We start from the raw sequence: 20,312 nt of genomic DNA on the forward strand, positions 1-20,312 counted from the left end.
GTCTGTCCAGGCGTATGGGCTTTAGAGAGCTGTAAACAAAAATTACAAAAACATGATGAAACAGAAGCACCCACTGATACCCACCTTAGGGACCAATTCCTGCTTGGCCTGGAGGATGGTGTCATACTTCAGATGTTAAAGCGAGTTGTGTGCCGGGACCCTGATGTAACCATTTACGTTTCTAGAAAAAAATAAAACTTTTTTTTTTTTTAAAGCCGGACTGCAAGCGTCTCTTTTGCTCTTAGCATTTCTCTAGCAGAGCAGATTTATCCCTAAGGGATAGGTTTATAATAGATAGATTTATAGTTTATGCATTTAAACCCGACAGCGCGTGGACCAATCACACAGCTGGTGCCTCTGTGCTTTGAATCGCACGCTGCCGCTGCTTTACCTCAGCTGGATCGCACGTGCCTCCTTTCACGCAAACTGGACACAGGCTGACCTGTATGGATATTTATTAGAGATGTGCCGATCAGGTTTTTTCCTGCCGATACCGATCACCCATGAGGGCCGATCACCGATACCGATCACATAAATTTTTTTACATTTTTTTTTATTATAAACGCTACCGGTTACATTATGTGGAAAAAGGACCCATGAATTCACCTTCATTTAGACAAAAACTTGTTTTCAATAACTTTTTCCAAGAAGAAAACTAAACAAAACAGGCATTCTGCAAATTGTACTGCTATCGGTAATACTAACTTTAACAGACTGATAACATATGGAGGCTCTGAAGAGGCTAAATAATGCAAAGAGCCAAAATAAAACCTCTCAACATTGCCAAAAAAATTCAAACATTCAAAGGCAAATGCAGGATGCATTACAATAAACAATCCCGAGTTACTGAATGAAAACTTCCTGATAGCATGGCGGCTAGCTGATTACTGCTAGTTCTCAGTGGCTGTTTCTGACTGAGCAGAGTAATTATGCAGAGCAGGGAGGATATCGATTATTTTTTTAGAGATTATCTGTCTCATGTTAGGACAGCGAAAAGTTTTAATAGGTATGTAAAATGTTTTTTTTTTAAGTTAGATGCTGCAGCTTTAAGCAGAGGTTCGGTGTGAGAGTCACTACCAGGTGGAGCAGAAGCGGCGCTCCGTCTGTCAAATATTACTACCTGTAGCGCGTAGCAGCGGTTCAACAGTGAGAGCAGAACCAGCGTCTTACATCGCAGCTCGAAGACTAAAAATACTTTTGTGGGTTATTTGTTTAGCTTTCTGACCGTCATGCTAATCCGGGTGAGTGTTTGTAGCTGTACGCTGCTTTACCTGCTATCTGATCCTCCATGTGTCTGTTTTACTGCAGTGAGCCTCGATGTAGCGAAACTCCATCAAGTATGGCATTGTTTTTATGTCGTATTAGCTTCGTTGTGTTCGATGCATTTTGACGTGCTTCAATTTTCCGCCGCAACACACAAACGTCCCCATTCACTCAGTGCGTTATAGTTCCACATCGCTTAGGATTTGTTGCTGCGCGTTTGCGCAGTGTGAAGGAAAGAGGAGACCAGCTGCACAGACAGGCTGCGAAATGGGATGCAGGTAATCGGTATCGGCAACAAGAGCCAATGATCGCCGATCACCGATCATGCATTTTTTCACAAAAATCGGCCCGATTATGATTGGTTGACCGATCAATCGGCACACCTCTAATATTTAAATCAACTTACTGTGAGGAATTATGATCCTTTAGAGAACTCTAGGTAAGAATTTAAAACCAGCCGCGTTAGCTCTGGTTGCGCAGCTCAAAGTGAACCACAGGAATAACTTGCAGCAAATTCAGAGGTCGTGTTGTGGGGTGGTAAGAATGATTTATCTTTGTGAACGAACAATTATATGCGGCGTTTACATCTCAACGCGCTGCCCAGCGTGTGGCTCTGTGTCTGTCTTCCCTGAAAAGTTTATGTCTGTGGTCCTGGTTGGCCGGAGCGTTTGTGGATAACGAGCAGCGCTAACCTCATCATGCAGGTTCAGCCCGGTGAGCAGCTTTCACGCTCTCCTCGGAGTCATGCATCACGCTGATTTTATATTATTTTATTGTTATTTTTAGTATTATTTTTCCGGTTACACGTTGCATCAAACCATATCAAATGTGTTGTCTACTTAAGAGTTAATGCGCGCGGCCACATGGAGATCTGAGAAACTCGTCCCATTAACTCGACCAACCAGAATAGTTTCTGTAACGATTAAAAACTCAACAGACACAAAATGGAAGAGCTACTAAAGCCACATTAGCAGGATTTAATTAAATCTCCCGTTTGTTGCGCATCTCTGCGTAGAGCAGCAGATTACAGGGCCGGTCCAAGGCTGTATGAGGCCTTGAGCAGAATTTGATTTAGGGGCCCCTCTTGCTGCTAAAAACATCAGCAGCTCTAACAGCTTCTGTGTTGGATTTAGTGAAATATGGGAGAAGGGAGTGTTTTAATTGGCCAGCCTAAAAAGAAATAAGTTACTAATTTGTATTTGTAAATTCAAAGATTAAATTCACAGCAACAGATTGTTACTATGGTAACAAAACAATCCAACTATGAATATTGTTCTTTGAAGCTTTACTAAGTAAACTTTCCAGCTCCTTAAAATCTTGCATCTAAATGTTTAACAATTTAAAATCTTTAAATTTATGTATGCCTAAACAATTGAATCAAATTTAACAACATTGATCATCTCAATAAACAAGTGTTACATTTATGCATCTGTGGTCTGTTTTAAAGTATTGGTGTTTATGGGGCCCCTGAATCTCTGATGGAGCCGCTGACTTAATTTGGAATAAACAGAAGTGCAAATTTGTTGTTTTGAGGCTAGTTGTGGATTTAAATAGCATTTCACTGGAGATGTTTTCCAATAACATATAATTACACAGTAATACTTTCACATTTCCTGTCAACTTGACATCTTTTAATACAAAAACACGGTGGACCGCCCCGACCACTGGGCTTAGCAGGTTTTCTGGGGGAAACCCTGAGAAGTTTAAGTTTCTTTTACTCTGTTTTCCTGCGGTTGTAGACTTGGCAGTAGAAAATTGATAACATAGGAATAACAACTTTATATCCCTTTTAACAGGTTACACTTGATTCTGCTGTGGTGCCTGTGGAAACAAAGTGCATGAAGTTTGTGCTCAGGTGGGAAAACCTTGTGGATCACATGGTGGGACTTCTGCTTCAAACTGCTCACTACAGTATAGCATCGTCTCTGTCATCCACCAGTTCACTGCAGACTGGCATCCGCCAAGGACCCAACATGGATGTCTTCTTAAGTTGTAAGAAGACAACTTACAATAAATACATTTATTGTAATGTATTTACAAAAGGCATATAAAATTGATATGCCTTTTGTAATTATATATATATATATATATATATATATATATATATATATATATATATATATATCTCAATAAACAGTTCGCTATTTTATAAAAATGTAACCATGTAGTGTTTAATATAATTATTACATAGATGTTTTAAACAGCCACAAACCTCGTCTTTGGTCCACAATAGCAGCTTTAATTTTAGCATTTCTTCTCCTCCACATACTTCGTTGCCAGATGTGTAAAATTTACAAAAATATGCAATTTAAATGTAAAAGTTGCACATATGTAGATTACTCAAGAGAAGCTATTAACAATAGTTTTTACAGAACTCTACACAACATAAATGTATTTATTAATAAATACATATAGATATTAATTACAGAATAGATACACAAAGATTTAATTTCTAACAGCTGCTAGCAGTAGTAAGTGTTCATCCAAGAAGTGTGACTTGCAGGAGCAGGGAGGCTCTGTACTGGTTTCTCCTTTTAAATCAAGAGGCCCATGATACTTTGACTAGGCAGCAGATGTCCCACAGCTGATTGACTGAACCTGCCATGGACAGAGGAACAAGACCATCTCAGATATGGTAGGTTGTTAGGTCGGCTACTGTTGAGAAAGATGGACAACAAAACAAATGGAGAAATTATGAATCACATCAGAATATGGAAATTATTTGGCAGATAGCGCTTAAGTCAATATTTAAAATGCTTTTCTAAACAACAGTGTTGGAAGATGTCAGTGATTTTAGTGAAACTTTTAACATTACAGCACTGAAAGGCAGCGGTGTACGTGTATGTTTCCTAACTGTGGCTAAAGCTGCTGCTAGCTGGTTTACTCTCCGATCTGAGGATGTTTATTATATACACAGTTAGAGAATGGTGGATTGACAATGAGTAATAATGGCTATCTAACATTTAAATGCTATTTTATTAAAGTTAATACAGAAAGTGACCCTTTTAACATTACAGCACTAACAGGCAGCTCTGTATATATTTTCCCAACAGTGGCTAAAGCTGCTGCTAGCTGGTTTACTCTCCGATCTGAGGATGTTTATTATATACACAGTTAGAGAATGGTGGATTGACAATGAGTAATAATGGCTATCTAACATTTAAATGCTGTTGTTATTAACCTTACCTTTTATTATATCCTTAAGATAATGAGTATCCGTAAATTTTTCAGTCAGGTTTCCCGAGGCAAAATCACACCGGAAGTAAAGATACACCTCTTCGAGTTATGGCGGCCATTGTCTGACGTCACTGTGAAAGGGTCTATTGTCCCCCCCGCCTAAAAATAAAAAATTTAACGATTGCATTTAAATAATATCAATATAAAAAGGTTAAAGGAAACACAAAGAACGAAATAAATCTGCCATTTATCTAAAAAAACAAAAAACAAACAACAAACAATTTTAGGTTCCCCCCTACCATTGTTAGAACAATGGTTCAGTCCAATTTGAAGGAGGAGCAACAGCAGCGCTGCACTGCAAAAAGTCCCCTTTCAAAAACAAGAAAAAAAAGTACAAAAATAGGGTATAATTTTCTTAAAATAAGAAAAATTATCTGCCAATAGAAGAAGAAAATGTATCTTGTCAAGATTTTCTAAAACAAGAAAAAATATCTAACCAAGGTTCTTATGCTAAGACAAAAATCCAAAAATTGATCCTGTGAATACTGGAACAAGAGATGTTATTGGCTTGCTGAAATGAAGACATGAGTTCAATTACTTTTAACATCTTTATTACGTTTAAGTTTCACATAAACACAATAAAACATGACTACTGGTCAGAATTTAAAGTCTGGATGGGCATCTGATTCTGGAACAATCCTGTAAAATGACAGAACAATGACGATCTGACACATCTGCCGCACTAAGAGTCAAGCAAACTAAATTGTCCAAAGCAAAAAAAATCTTGGGATTAGATGTCAACAATAGGAGCTTCCTCGCAATGAACTTCTTCCAATAAGCCATAGCCTTTTATATGTGGAAGTCTTGCCTCAGTTACGGACGGCGTTCTCAAAACGTCTGTCAGCAGCACAGAGAGGAGTGGCCACAGACAAGCATGCTGAAAGGTGTAGTAGCTGTGATGTCCTCCTTTAGGAAGATCAGGGCAGGCATGGTTCCAATGGCCAGTAGAAAGTTGGTTTCACGATCACCACAGAGCTGAAAAGTGGTCTTGTTTGAAGTTGTTGGGTCATCTGCTAATTGGAGCACAGACAGAAAAACAATCACAAAACAAATCACGTTTAAAGGACTAATCAGTGTAATGATGAATCAGTATCATAAATTTCTTACCTCAAAAATGTGAAGGACGTAGTCACTTGCAATTCCCAAAGTTTCTTGTAGATGGTGAAATACGTGATTGACATGTGTCTGGCATAGGCTTCACCATGGCAACAGTTTGGTTTACTTGAAAAATAAAACAAGTCTTATTTTAGTTCATGTGCTCAATTACAATATTACATGAATTCAAGATGGCAAGAAAGTCTTTTTAATTAAATCAAACTAGGACTACTTAAATTCACCAATCAAAAATAGTGTTTAAAATATCCTGGTAACAGTGTGGAATATCTAACCTAGGCTTTTAGACTCATTGCATTTAAGTTTTTAAATTACAGCACATCAAACACCCTCAGTTAGTGAAATACTAGGCGGAATTGCCCTTTAACCATTTCCCGAATCAGAAGCTACGAATGAGAAGCCACCTTAGCTATGTTAAAAAACGGAAGCTACCAAGAACTCGTGTCGATATTATTTTTAAGCCACAGCTATTGTGGTTAATAACTGTTCAAAGCTCATATTCACAAGAGCGGCTCTTTAACCGCGGATGAAAATTGGCATATCACGACATGCTAACTAGCTTCAGTTAGCTTATCTTAGAAAGACAGACAACTTTAAACTTACCTCTCAGTACAGCAGCTGTAGGGTCTATACACGTAAAAAAGTCCTCCATTGTCATTCATGTCCAACCGAGATTAGAGAATTTGCCAAAAGAAAATCTTATAAAAGTACAGTAAATAAAAGCTTAGTTAGGCTGTTACAACTGAATTAACGGTTAATCAGAGCAGTTAAATGATCTCTGGCGTAGCCGTTAGTGATGTGCGGATTGATACTGAAATATCGATTCTTCCGATACCAGAACTTAATTCTTTAAAATCTATTGTCAGATCCAAAGATCAATACTTTCAACACTTTAGTAATTTGAGATAATGTAGATTAACTAGAGTATGTTAGAAAGTAACTAAATTATTGAGATCTTGCCTAAATGAAACGTTGTTAATGGGAACTACTTTTTCTTCCGCTTGGTAAGTATGTAATGTGTAAGGACGTAATGCCCATGCGCAGCGTGCTGCTGACTCTACCTCACTCAGAAATGAACATGTTGACAGATTATTAAAAAAGTGACATGGAGCCATTTCAGCTGTCATTTTATAGTAGTTTTAATAATTAAACAAGGATGCATTTAGTAGGGTTATTACTTTACTAATTTTCTTTTTCTTAGTTTGCAACTCGATTTTCACATCTTTTGTATATTTCAGATGAATTAAAATAGCTTATAGTAAACAAGATTGTTCTCAATGTACTCCTGAGTTTAAAATGAGTGCATCAGAGTACATTGTGTTCTTTTTATGAAGCCAAGATATGGATTCCATTTTTTTTATTTAATTAAGAAACAAATTGACTGTCTTTGCACAAAGTATGGGATCTGTATTGCCAATACCAGCTTAAATTTTACTCGATATTGGATCAGAAAGAAAATCTGTTGGATCGAACATCAATACCATCTCACTGCCATTTTGGGCACTTTCCCATTTGGATTGTATGATGTCATAATTAAATCAAACAAGCACTACTTGTTATTGTTAGTTTGAACAATAAAATATTGTTCAAACTAATATTAATAACTTATAAAGTAAGAATTTGAAATATAAACCAAAAGTTAAAATATTTATCATGACATTGAGCTAATCATTATTGTTGATTCTAATCTCATTGTGTGGAAAACCAGCCATTTCAAATCACACATCAATAGAAATTTCATGACATGTCAGTAAGAGGTCCCACATCTTGCATCAAGAAGATCAGATTAAGGTCCATAGCAGATGGAAACATGCCAAGAATTATCTTGATATATAAATTGATAGTCTCTGAAATTGTTGTGTTAAATGTCAACCGTTTAAATATTAAATTATAATTTCCAGTACACTCTGCCAACTTATACAAGAGTATAAGTTCATGGGGGTTTTTATTTTTCATTGTCAATAACACAAAGGATTCAATTTGGACACAGTCTGTTTTAATTATCTGAAGACATTTCATTAAGTATGTGATTTCGCTTTATGTGCTTGAAATAAGAAATTTTTACTTATATAAAATAAGTTCTACACTTGAAGTTTGATTGGTAAATATTGATATTCTAGATTCTAGCACATATTTACTCATAATAAGTAATATTTTCTTAATATTAAGCTTTTATATATTACTGAGACAATTAAGTACAAAAACACTTAAAATAAGAAAAATATTCTAACATAAACCCCTCTTGGTGAGAAAAAATATCTTGTCAGAAAGAAAACAAGAAAAATCTCCTTAATTTAAGATATTTAATCTTACTAAGATTTCAGTTTTTGCAGTGTGCAAGTGGCACAGGCTCGTCAGAGCCGCTGAAGTGATGAGATAGCAGTTAGCTGTGGCTCTGCAGCACAAATAAAACCCCTCCAGTAAGTAAATACTTAAAGCAAAAGACCTGCAACACCTTTTATTTACATTCACTGCTCAATAAGAAGAAACACATTAACAATAAAAATCAGACTGCAGTTTATTTTATTACTTTGGCTGAATCTTGATAAGCTGCCTCATTAGCAAAACTGCTACATTGCTTTTATAGACCTAAGCCTTTTTGTCAAACATCTCATACATATTTAACTCTTTAAGTTTTAGTTAATTAGTTTGAAAGGGGTTGAGCAAGTGGCCGATACCTCAGTGTGTGGGAGCCGAGAACAGAACAGATAGAAAAAAAAACAGAAAGCTGCTTTTATTTCTCACCGTCTTCAACGTGAAGCCTTTAAAACCACAAAATAAAATTTTAATATTTTTCTATAGAAACTCTTGTCCTCCAGGGGACATGGGGATTTTTTTTCTTTTGCGTTCCCTCGCAATAATCTACTGATCTGTTCATGCGGCATAATTGATACTGTAAGCCTTTCTTACGGTGGCCGCCGTACTTTCTGCTTTACTACAAGCTTATGTAAGGTTTTTCCATGAATGTTAATATATCGTTGTGACATATCTGACGTTTTATATCTTTTTCTTTAGTATAGAAAGGCAATCAATCAGTTTTTGCACCAAAGCGTTAATAATAATAAACACGTTTTGTTATTATAAAACACAGCAAAATAATGGTGGTAGAGGGCCGCACTGGGTTAACTCTGGGAATCTCATCTGTCCGTGTATCAATCAACTCCAAACCTCTTCTTTGTTCTGTCACAATTATTGATTTATTCAATTTTGATTATCATGCTCCAAACTTTGCGAGGACTGACCACCTCGCTCACCCGCTTCCTCATACACACAGAGCCAGCAGCCAGTCACCTTCCCATTCATACTTCTTGACGTCACGCCCACATCGACACGCCCACCACCCAGATGTCAAAATCGCTGCTCCTGTCATATCAATAATTACTCATTTCATTCATATGGCTATTAGAGAGCCTCAGTGAAAATGTGTTTATTATTATTAACTCTTTGGTGCAGAAAACTGATCGAAAATCGATTTATTTACTGCATGTTTATGTCTGTTAAGGCTAAGAACGTTACTGAAAGCAGCCATTTAAATCATTCAGACGAACACAATGGACACAATCAGATGATTGATTACCCGCGATAATAACTCAGAAATAGTCCATGGAAAAACCTTACATAGGCTTGTAATATAGCAGAAAGTACGATGGCCACCATAAGAAAGGCTTACAGTATTCAGTTATGCCGAATAAACTGATCAATAGATTATTGCGAGGGAACGCAAAAGAAAAAAAATTCCCCATGTGCCCTGGAGGGCTCCGTACTCATTTTAAACATTTTAAACCACATTTTACGTTACATTTCATTGTATCTTTGCCGACCCCCCAAAAAATTGGTCTTAAGAAACTTTTCTGTTTATGGTCCCCCCCAATAATGAGATGGGATTTACGCCCTTGTTTCCAGATACAACAAAACAGAGTGGATCAATTGTTCAGAGCAATTCAAAGAAAGGTCTTAACAATTTGAGCTCATTTGGAAAAGCTTGATTTTTAACTTTCTTTTTTAAAGTTTGAGATCAGATGCAGCAATTTTCACACGTTTGTGAATTTACAGTGCCACTGGATGTGGACTATGACAACAATTTACAAAATATGTAATGTTAAAACACCGTCACTTTCAGACATTTCAAGATGGCAATGTGGATGGCAGCCGATCTTCACTTTAAGTAAAGAGGGACTCAACAACATCAGATGGTCCTCTGCATTTTTACTGGATAGATAAATGAGGTAAATGGGTAGGTTCCAGACCCAGCTCCAGAGCAATTAATGTCTAAACCGCTGGCAACAAAAATGAGTACACCCCTAAATGTCCAAATTGAGCACTGCTTGTCATTTTCCCTCCAAAATGTCATGTGACTAGTTAGTGTTACTAAGTCTAACGCGTGCATAGGGAGCAGATGTGTACAGTTTTGTAGTACAGCTAGTAGTACTAGCAAGTACTATGAGAGAGTGTAGTACACACTCTGGTCACTGAAAGTTCCAACATGGCACCTCATGGCAAAGAACTCTCTGAGGATCTTAAAAGACAAATTGTTGCACCACATAAAGATGGCCAATGCTACAGGAGGATTGCTAACACTCTAGAACTGAGCTGCAGCACAGGGACCAAGATCATCCAGCATTTTTAGCTGGGTCCACTCAAAACAGACTTTGCGTTGGTCATTCAAAGCTCAGTGCACATGCTCATTGTCACATCCAAATGCTGTCTTTGAAAGACAGGTGCAGGAGTGCTGTCAGCATTGCTGCAGAGACTGAAGAGGTGGTAGGTCAGCCTGTCAGTGCTCAGACCATACGCCGCACATTACATCAGATTGGTCTGTATGGCTGTCACCCCAGAAGTAAGCCTTGTCTGAAGTTTGCACACAAGAAAGTCCGCAAACAGTTTGCTGAAGACATGTCAACAAAGGACATGGATTACTGGAATCATGGCCTGTGGTCTGATGAGACCAAGAATTAGTTTGGTTCAGATCGTTTCAAGCATGTGTGGCTGTAGTCAGGTGAGGAGTACAAAGATAAGTGTGATGTCTACATACAAGCATGGTGGTGGGAAGGCCATGGTCTGGGGCTGCAGGAGTGCAGCAGGCGTTGGGGAGTTACATTTCATGATCTCCAATATGTATTGTAAAATACTGAAGCAGAGCCTGATCCCTTCCCTCCGGAAACTGGGTCAGAGTAGTGTACCAGCATGGTAATGACCCCAAACACACCTCTAAGATCCACTGCTTTATTGAAGAAGCTGAGGGTAAAGGTGATGGACTGGCAAAGCATGTCTGCAGACCTAAAGCCAATAGAACAACTTTGGAGCACCCTCAAGCGGAAGATAGAGGAGCGCAGTCTTGAATAGCCACTAGCTCTGTAATGGCATCATGGAGGAGTGGAAAAGCATTCCAGAGGCAACCTGGCAACCAGTGGCAAGCTGTGGTAAACTCCATGCCCAGGAGAGTTAAGGTAGTTTTGGTAAATAATAGTGGCCACACAAAATATTGACACTTAAGGAACTTGCACTAAGGGGTGTACTTACTTTTGTTGCCGGCGGTTTAGACATTAATGGCTGTTAATGGGAAGAATAAATATACACTGCTATATAAGCTGCACACAGACTACTTTTCATTGTGTCAAAGTGTCATTTTGTCAGTGTTGTCCCATGAAAGGATATTCTTAAATATCTGTAGAAAGTGAACTTCTCCTACAGCTTTTGGCATACTGACTTCAAAATCACTAAGCACAGTGCTGAGGCATTGAAAGTCAATACTTATCAAAATTGTTTTCCTACATTAAAGCATGTGGCCATACCATGTGGGCGTGGCTAAAAGGCAAATTCCAATCCCTTTCCGTTTGCATATGGTTGGTTCTTACACATGCATCATCTGATTTGCATCAAATTTGACATGGCTGTCCTTTGCTAATCTCCAGAGAGATATATAGGATTAAATAAGAAATTGACTTCACTGTGCCCCTTAGATTATTCCAGAAGCTATATGTCCATAATACATCATCCAATCTACATGAGATGTTTTGTGCATCATCAGGGAGTACTGCTGAACACTGTAATGGACAAGTGCCGGAATGTCAACAAGAGTGTCAACGACGCTTACAGGGTAGAGGTGCGGTAGCTCCCACAATCTCTGCTAGGCCGGAGTGGCACTAAACTGCAAGGGAAATGCTGCTTGTAGCTGTATTTTTCTAGATCTGTTTTTTCTTAGACTTTATAGGACTAATTAGAGCAGAACATTTACTTCTAGTGTAAGAGGGAACAGTATAAACTCACTTCTTCAGAGCAGTGATGAAATACATGCTTTTAGGCAGTAGAAGGTAGACTTGGTCTGTGAGGACAGCATGAATAATCTTCTTGGCTACCTTTTCTGCATTTAGGATTGGCAGGAGTCTTGGCCACCTGTTAACAACAAACAAAGTAAGAGAAAAATAAGAGTACAACCACATTCTAATTCAAGTAAAAAATAGTTATATTTTAACAATATTTAAAAAATATTGTTAAAAAATATTTTAACATATTTTTTAACAAACAAACGTTTGTTATTACAAACATTTGTAATAACAAACGCTTTTTGTTATTACAAAAAGCGTTTATGTAATAACGCTTTCTCAAAATAAAGCAGTGGTAGTCTTTCCTGAAGACTGAACTTTTGTTTTGTTATGCAACATTACAAAATGTTGCATAAATGTTTTGGAATGTTTTAAACAAGTAGTTTAAAACAGCAAGCAATGTTTTTAACTACTCATTCAGTATTTTGAACAAGTACTACTACGCAAGTGAGAAATTTAGCTGCCTGCTGAAGCCAAAATGCACATTTTCTGCTCAATGATACCCAGGGGCGGATCTAGCGGGGTGGCAGTTGCCACCCCTGTTGCCACCCCAGCTAGCTACAATGAATTCAATAAAAAGTTATGGCAAATCGGACATTAAGCACATGAAACTCTTTTTTCCTCAACAACATTGAATGCAACACAATGTAACCTGACACCTACTGCTAAGTAGCGGGAAGTGCGAGAAAAGGACAGAGCGCGAGGCAGCAGCATTGATTGATGTATATGTTACTGGACTGGACATTATGTGATTTACCGTAAGTCACTCATGCGCCATTTCTGTCCATTGAGTCAGGAATATTGGTGGTCAGGAAAATACAATCACGCAAAGAATCAGAACAACGGACGCAATGTTTAGCAGTTAATTCAACCATAGATAATAGTAATAAGGGCTTCAGATTTCACAGGTGAGGAAAACTTTTAATTTAAAGAAAAGATTGAACAAGTGAGCAGTGGGTCAGTTATACTAGCCTCACTGTTAACCTGCTACTGACTTTGATAACCTTAACATGCGCTGCGCAGTTCGGTGTGTTTTGGTTCCGTTGGCACTAAAACAGGTCAACCCGCCCAACATGTCATCAGTAGAGCAGCTGTTTATTAAATCAGCTGATCAACCACCGCTGTGCTCAGGCGAAAACTTATTAATAATCCAAATATGGACATTAAGCCTGACAGCATAATGTAACAGACTGGATGTTCTGTTTTAGTGTTTTTGCTACTTTTTGTGTGGGAAATGTTTGTTTTTTGGTGTTGATTCCCCTGATCGGTAATCTCTGCTCTATCTGCTCGTGGAGCTGTTGTCTGTCGGTTGCCATGGCAACGGGTCTGCATAAAGCGACACAAAGCGAGAAAAGGCAGAATAAAAGTTGTTGGAGCTATTTTTTTCTTTATTTCATTATCCATTTGAATTTTGTTAGTTAATTCTTAAATTTCTATTTTTTGTATTATTTACAGTTTATTTGTAGGTTGATAATTGTTGATTTCATTTATTTTTTTGTTTTATTATTTTCTTATTTATTTTCTAAATTTAGACAGGAATGTGGGTCAGTCCACATAGATCAGTGCAGGGGCCTGGAGAAGGACCAGCAGGCATTTGGGTTTGGGGCCGATGGTTTTTCAGAGTGGTAGCATGAGAACAAATGAAGGTTTGATGTCTGTAATTATTTGGTGAAAGAGGAAAATAAATCACCAAGAACAATCAATAAGTTTAGACATTGAACCTTGTTTTGCCGTGTCTAGAATCTTGACCCCAGTGCCTTAGTAGTGACTTGGTGGAACTTTTATTGGATGTTTGGCTTTGCAAACAGTCAGAAGTGGTTCTGTTTGGTTCTTCACCTGTTTATCAGCTTTATTGTACCTTTATTGTGGCGCCACTGCAGCCGCTGTAATTCCTAAAACAAGCGACAAAAACTGAGCTAATCCCCTGAGTTCTAAAAACATGGTGATATTTATAACAGTTGTCAAACTACGGCTCCTACAGCATATTTAAAATAAAACGATTGACCAATATAAGTAGATATTCGCCCTTTCTTGTATCTTGACAGAACTAACAGAAACTAAACTGTTTATAGATTTGTATCATGGAGAATTTATCAAACATCAGTTTTCTAATCTTTATTTTAAGTCGAATTTAATAGATATATCGAATAACAAATGATGGCGCAACTAATGTTTTTGTGACAGATTTCTCCTTGTCCTGTATTGGGATAAAATAGTTTTCTGGACACAATGCATGCCAATTGATATGCATATCAATTAGCAGGAGTACGAAAAATGTGAAAATAATTAGCTATACTACATTAAGAGTATTTAAGTATTTAAATACTTAAATTAAGAGTATTTAAGAGTATTTAAGCCTCGGTGCTACATGAAGCTCATTTTGAAACAATGCAAGTTAAAAACAATATTTCGTATTGTTTTTAACTTGCGAAATAAGTTAAAAACAACTTATTTCGTAAGTTGTTTTTTGCCACCTCTTGAGGGTGGCAAGAGTCCCTGCCACCCTCTTGCCACCCCATAAATATTTTTCTAGATCCACCCCTGATGATACCTCTCTCCATTCACCTGCAGCACCATTGCTGCAACTAACAGTTAAACACAACTTTCAAATCAGCCTCAGAATAATCCTCAGCCAATCCAAGCTGGGACATACAGGCTTCTATCTCCGATTCCTTTTGTGTTCAAGATTCAAATGTGCTAGTTGTGTGTATTTCCAAGAAAGGGTATCCTGTTATGCTGGAAGCTTCTCCACTTCTTAACAGGCTATAGAAAAGATGCCGGATTCACACAAAATTTGCACTACAACCACTTGACAGCCATTAAATACAACTTAAAAAAAAGACTAGGAAAACATTAAATTTGACTATTTTGGATTGGCTGGATAAAGTCACTGCAGAGAATTACTTAGCATGGTGATATCAATGAATTTATTCCAAAACCTTTTGGGGAATCTACTGCCATTAGGGCTGGGGATGCATTAAATTTGATTAATCAAATGTGTTGCTGTGTTAAAAATTAAATAATTAAAATAATGCAATTAATCACATTTAAAATTTTATAATTTAGTTTTTACATGTTTGTTCATTTCTGGTACGCCTGTAAATCTGTCACACAAGTGACCTCCAAAGACAACAGCCATATTCTCTTGACCCACTGGTGATTCAATTTTGCTTTAAAAAAATCTAATAGGATGCTGGAAAAGACTATACTGTTCTGTCCAAGTTGTGCTCAAATTACTTGACCTATCACCGAAGCTATTCAAACCTAAAACAACCTCACAATGCTAAACATGCTGAATCACTACAGACGTCCCCAACATTAATGTCCATAGTTCACATTTCCAAATATGAACTATGAATGAATGACTATGAATGATCAAGGAAAGTCCTTTGCTCCAAGTTTCATCGTTAGAGTCAAACACCAACTTACACACTGAACGTTTTTCTTCTAACTTGCTGGCCAGGAAGATTTATTACAAAACCTTTGAAGTGTTCAATGGAGAACTTCTAGAAAGTGGTCTGTGTACCTCGCATTTCTGCGTTCCCACAGAGATGTGACAAGTCTCTTGACCCGTCTCTCAATTCCTCAGAGAAGAATAGTTTCCTCAGAGGTTCTTCTGAGAATCTAAAACACGGAGTTCCTTTAAATCTAGACTAAAAAACCACCTGTTTAGAGTTGCTTTTGAAACATTATAAATGAAACATTAGACATTCTGATGAGTAACAATAGTACTTGACAAAATGTAATATCCATTGTTGACTGTGCGTTGTATGATTTGAAGTTTTGTGTTTTTATGATGTAGAGCATGCCTTGCTGCTGAAATGTGCTATACAAATAAACTTGACAAAAATGCCAGTCATTTCTATGTTAAAATTGCAGTTTTCTATGGGCTGCCAAACCTTTGCTTAAACATCGTCTCTGTAACCTTAGTGAAATGTAACCATCCTCTTTCAAGACACTGTAAGAAATTAATTCATATATTTTATAAGAGTCCCTAAGTCCATGACCATTTCTCAATCATGGAAAATGATTGGAAAATGCAGTCATTTTCCAATCTTACTGCAGTGTAACTGGTTGCATTAGCAGACTGCTAGTCAACATGATACTTCTAAAGTGGCTTTAGGGCATTAACAGCTAGCTCTGGTCTTCTGGGAAAACAGGGAGCAGATGTAGAAGCATGTGGCTCAAACACGATGTATCACTTGGTTTGAAAAACTATTGCAGTAAAATCTGCACTCTCTTTTTAACTCTTTAATCATTTACCTGTTATTTGTAGTGTTTGTAGACCCCATGACTAGCTAAGCTTTTAAGATATCTTTAAACTTCTTATCAATGCCTTCAGTCACATAAATATAGACTCCTTTCACTGAGAAAAATGTAAGATTTTTACTATTTTCAGTGTGGTTCCCCACATAGCAAGCGATGTTGAGTCAACATTGAATTACGGTCATAAAATTTGATTTTTAGTTAAGGTCAATGACTGATGGTGGATCAATCATCAAACAATAATCCAATTCTAGCCAATTAACTAATTTTGAAAAGATGTCATTGACTCAATGTTTTACGGTCAATTTCTTTTTAGCACTGGTCCTCAATGCTCACTTTCTTTTTAGTTTTAGGTATTGCCCTGCTTCAGCACACATGATTTCAACTGATGGCTGATTGACGGGGCTTTGCTGAATTTCAATCATCTGAATGGGGTGTGTTGAAGCAGGGGAACAGCTAAAACATGCAGGGTATTGTTGGGCAGGCCTTGAGGTTGGGAAAAAATGTTAATCAAATTCGTTTGTCATATCACTCAGTAGTCTACAGAAACATACACACGCGCGCACACACAGGCTTTTAAGAACATCCGTTTGCCAAGGTTACAGCCCCCTCTGATTTTATTACTGTCAAAAGTCAAAGTCGCAAACAAATTTTCTGTGATTCCATTTTGGGTCTTGACCACAGGCAGATACCTACAGAGCTGCACTGGTAAGGTCAAGTTGGCTTGATTTTGGATGCTGTTGTTATTTTATAAAACTTTAGCTAAAGTCATATTGTGAGAATCACATACAGTATATAGATGACTTTTCTAAACCTAAAATATAACCAGGATATAATTTCACAGATTATTTAAGGGCTAGCTCTTTTTTTAATTTATTTATTTTAAGTTTTGATTTTTTTTAAACTCACAAGAAGGTATGATTCAATGTTCCTTTTTAGGAACATTGTTTTACTACTGATGAAGAAAGGTTTAATGTTTGTTAATCAGGACATAATGGTTTGATCTTCAGCAGGTTCTAACATTTTTAAGTCTAATAACTGTGCAAAACACCCACCAAATTCAAGACTTTCAATATTTCTTACATAAAATGAAAAAAAAGATTACTTCTTACAGCCTTGCTTTTTTCATAGAATTGTAGAAAGAAAGTAGCAGCCATGAACTGCTTAGATGTAGTACCTGATGTTGCAACCACTCATCAGGAAATGTGACCAGATGTTTGAACAGTTTGGTGGTTTGAACATAAAGCTTTGTTCTAAAATAATACTAAAATGGAGAAACATAAGCAATGACCCAAGAGAAGCATCTGTTCTGATGACGGTGTTGATTTCAATTTCTAGTTTTTTGTGAGAAATCGGCAGTGTTTCCTGCTCACTTAAAATATAAAATAACTCACAAATAAATAAATAAAAAATATATATTCATAATATCCGGATATAGCCAGGCGTTAAAACACAATGTTCTTCAAAGAATAAAGCTGACAATGAATCATTTATGGTAAAAATCAATATATGCTGTTTATCCCACTAAGCCCCTGTCCTCCTCCTCTTTTGAGCTCTTGGTGGGAGAATTTTATTACTGGGTGGGAGTTTATCATGTTTTAAATTAAGCACTGTATGCTGAGGACAGTGGGTTATAATTCCTTTCTATACATGTTCTTACTTGTCTGTAAATATTATTACTGACTGTGCATAATGTGTTGACACGAAAACATCTAGAAAGTCACTTGAAGCAGTGGAGCAGTCCGCCTCCCCCTTTTGACACTGGTGGCATGTCCCAACCACACAGCCACTTTGCTGCTGGTTTGTTTTCAACCGGCTTCTGAATTGAATTCTACTCTGAGTACTTTTGCAGTAAGTTTGGTGATATTACTTTTATCTAAACTGTGTTTATTGAAAATAAACTGTATTGTTTTGTGCCTATGCTGCAGCTTGATAGGTAAATATGATTATGTATGGCAACTAACAATAGGATAAATAATTCATGAATATTCATTAGCGTGTCCTTATTAATTTAGCTGGGAGTCTGCAAGTGGAACCCTACAGTTTATGTTTGTTCTTACATCTATAATCAGCATACTATTTAATTATTTGATTTCAAATGTTATCATCTTTCTAACCGGCACCTTCCTCACTCTTATTTTTATGTTTTTCAGCTACTGCTCAGCAGTTTGACTCAAAGCTGACTGACAAGAACTGCAGTGAAACTGTCAAGAAGTGGCTTCGTTACGCTCCAGAGTGGGAGGAAGGCATCAAGGAACCAAAATGACACCAACCAAAGTCAAACGTGTATTACCCCAACACATACCGTTTCCCTGATTCATACAGTACAAGGCTTAACCTCATACACTCTGTTCTTCCATGGGCAAATAGACTGTTGTTCTGACAGTCAAAAAGGAGTCAAACATGTTTACAGATCTATGCCTGTTTTCCTAGATATAATGTAATATTAATGCCTGTAATATTAGTGTCCTGCATGTTTAAATATATCCTTCCTCAGACACATTTGGATCAAAAGGTTGAATTTCTTCCTCAGTATGTAAAATGGTAAGATATATATATATATATATATACTGCTCAAAAAAATAAAGGGAACACTTTAACATTTAAGTGAACACTGAAGTGTTCCCTTTATTTTTTTGAGCAGTATATATATATATATATATATATATATATATATATATATATATATATATATATATACCCTTCTGTCAAATTTTAATTGGAGTTTGATGGATTCAATAATATTGAATCCATCCCCCCCCGCAACCGGAAATTCCCCTCCTGACCTACTGACCTCCCTCTGTGACCATCTGCTGTGACTCTAGTGTAAAGCGCTTTGAGTGGTCAAAAAAGATTGGATAAAGCACTATATAAGTTCAGTCCATTTACCTTAGAGAGATATATGGACACCCTTGTGTCAAATTTTAATCGGAGTTTGATGGATTAAATATTAACACCCCTCACCCCCCCCCCCCACCCTGGCAACTGGAAATTCCCCCACTATCAAAGACTTTCATCATATGGGAACTTCGTGACCTCCTGACCTCCCCTCTGTGACCATCTGCTCACCATTAACTCCTCCCGAACTCTTTGAATTAGCCAATAGAAACGGAATAATTTACTTGTAAGTGAATAAATAAATATACTATATTCTAAACAATGTTGAAATAGATTAGGAATTTTGTAACTACCACTGATGCACATCGTTCAACAGAGTGACCCCTACCCCCCTTGTCCACCAAAAAAACATTTGTGCTTGTGTGTCTGTCCTCTAGCATAAGAAACCCACAGGATACGTCAGGCATTCCTTTAGACAATGCCTCTGGAGGATGCTGAAAAGCTTACGGTGCGTTATTTGGTGTTGGACAATAGAATAAGTGCTGCATCATACTCTTTAACAGGACATAAGAAAACCTATAGCGTGACCGCCACAGGACACAGCGTCGCTTAAAATTAAGCTCTTATAGATTTTTTTCTGTGACACTTGCTAGTGTGATACATTTCAGTAAATGTTCCTCATTTGTAAATTTATTTCTTAAGGATATGTGACTGGTAGTAAACAGGCCTTCATGAGGCTACTCAAATTTAACTTTTAGCTTTCTGCAGTTAAAGTGAAAGACAAACTAACATTGATCCCTTTCCAGAATTTGTCCCCGCTCATTGTGAATGCTACTTTGCTTCAGTCTTTTTCCTGTTGTTGAATCAACACTGATCTTCTCAGTGCTTCATGCTTTCTCCAACATAGTAAAGGTTGGTTTAAGTATAGATTTTTTTTGCTGTAACACTTGCTAGTGTGATGCATTTCAGTAAAAGTTCCTCATGTGTAAATGTATTTCTTAAGAATATGTGACAGGGACCAAACAGGCCTCGGTCAGGTTACTCATATGTATCTTTCAGTGCACAACCACACTCCAAGAGTTGCTCCAACATGGTAAATTGTTTTGTTACCTTTAAAATTATCTACAACCTTTGTCTCTGACTTATACGCTGTATGTTTCTTGGCCCTAATGATTCTTTCCCTCCACCCATTATCTTACATGCTTTAGTGTGTTCACTAACAAAATATAGTTTTGAAACGAGTTTGAAACGTGGGTCAGATGCCTCCAGCCA

General features: G+C 37.2%; 2 protein-coding genes and 1 long non-coding RNA gene across 3 annotated transcripts in view; 1 reads left to right on the top strand and 2 right to left on the bottom strand.

Moving 5' to 3' along the window:
- The window catches only part of sdr16c5a (short chain dehydrogenase/reductase family 16C, member 5a), a 77,744-nt gene that overhangs the window by 13,239 nt on the left and 44,193 nt on the right, over positions 1 to 20,312 (bottom strand). The window contains exon 7 of the mRNA XM_017310112.2: positions 11,881 to 12,006. Within this exon, the coding sequence (XP_017165601.1) occupies positions 11,881 to 12,006 (126 nt within the window). The remainder of the gene's footprint in view (positions 1 to 11,880; positions 12,007 to 20,312) is intronic.
- Positions 4,993 to 6,685, bottom strand: LOC145548062 (uncharacterized). The gene is made up of 3 exons (XR_014084354.1): positions 6,217 to 6,685; positions 5,608 to 5,721; positions 4,993 to 5,513 (listed from the first exon to the last, which is right to left on the bottom strand). It is a non-coding gene; the product is annotated as an uncharacterized LOC145548062 (long non-coding RNA).
- ccr12a (chemokine (C-C motif) receptor 12a) overlaps positions 16,868 to 20,312 on the top strand; it is a 255,587-nt gene continuing 252,142 nt past the window's right edge. Inside the window, exon 1 of the mRNA XM_081598650.1 lies at positions 16,868 to 16,910. The gene's annotated coding sequence lies outside the window, so the exon portion shown is untranslated. The remainder of the gene's footprint in view (positions 16,911 to 20,312) is intronic.

The sequence above is a fragment of the Poecilia reticulata genome, chromosome 17 (assembly GCF_904066995.2).
Source record: "Poecilia reticulata chromosome 17, P_reticulata-male-v2, whole genome shotgun sequence".
Classification (NCBI taxonomy): Eukaryota; Metazoa; Chordata; class Actinopteri; order Cyprinodontiformes; family Poeciliidae; genus Poecilia; species Poecilia reticulata.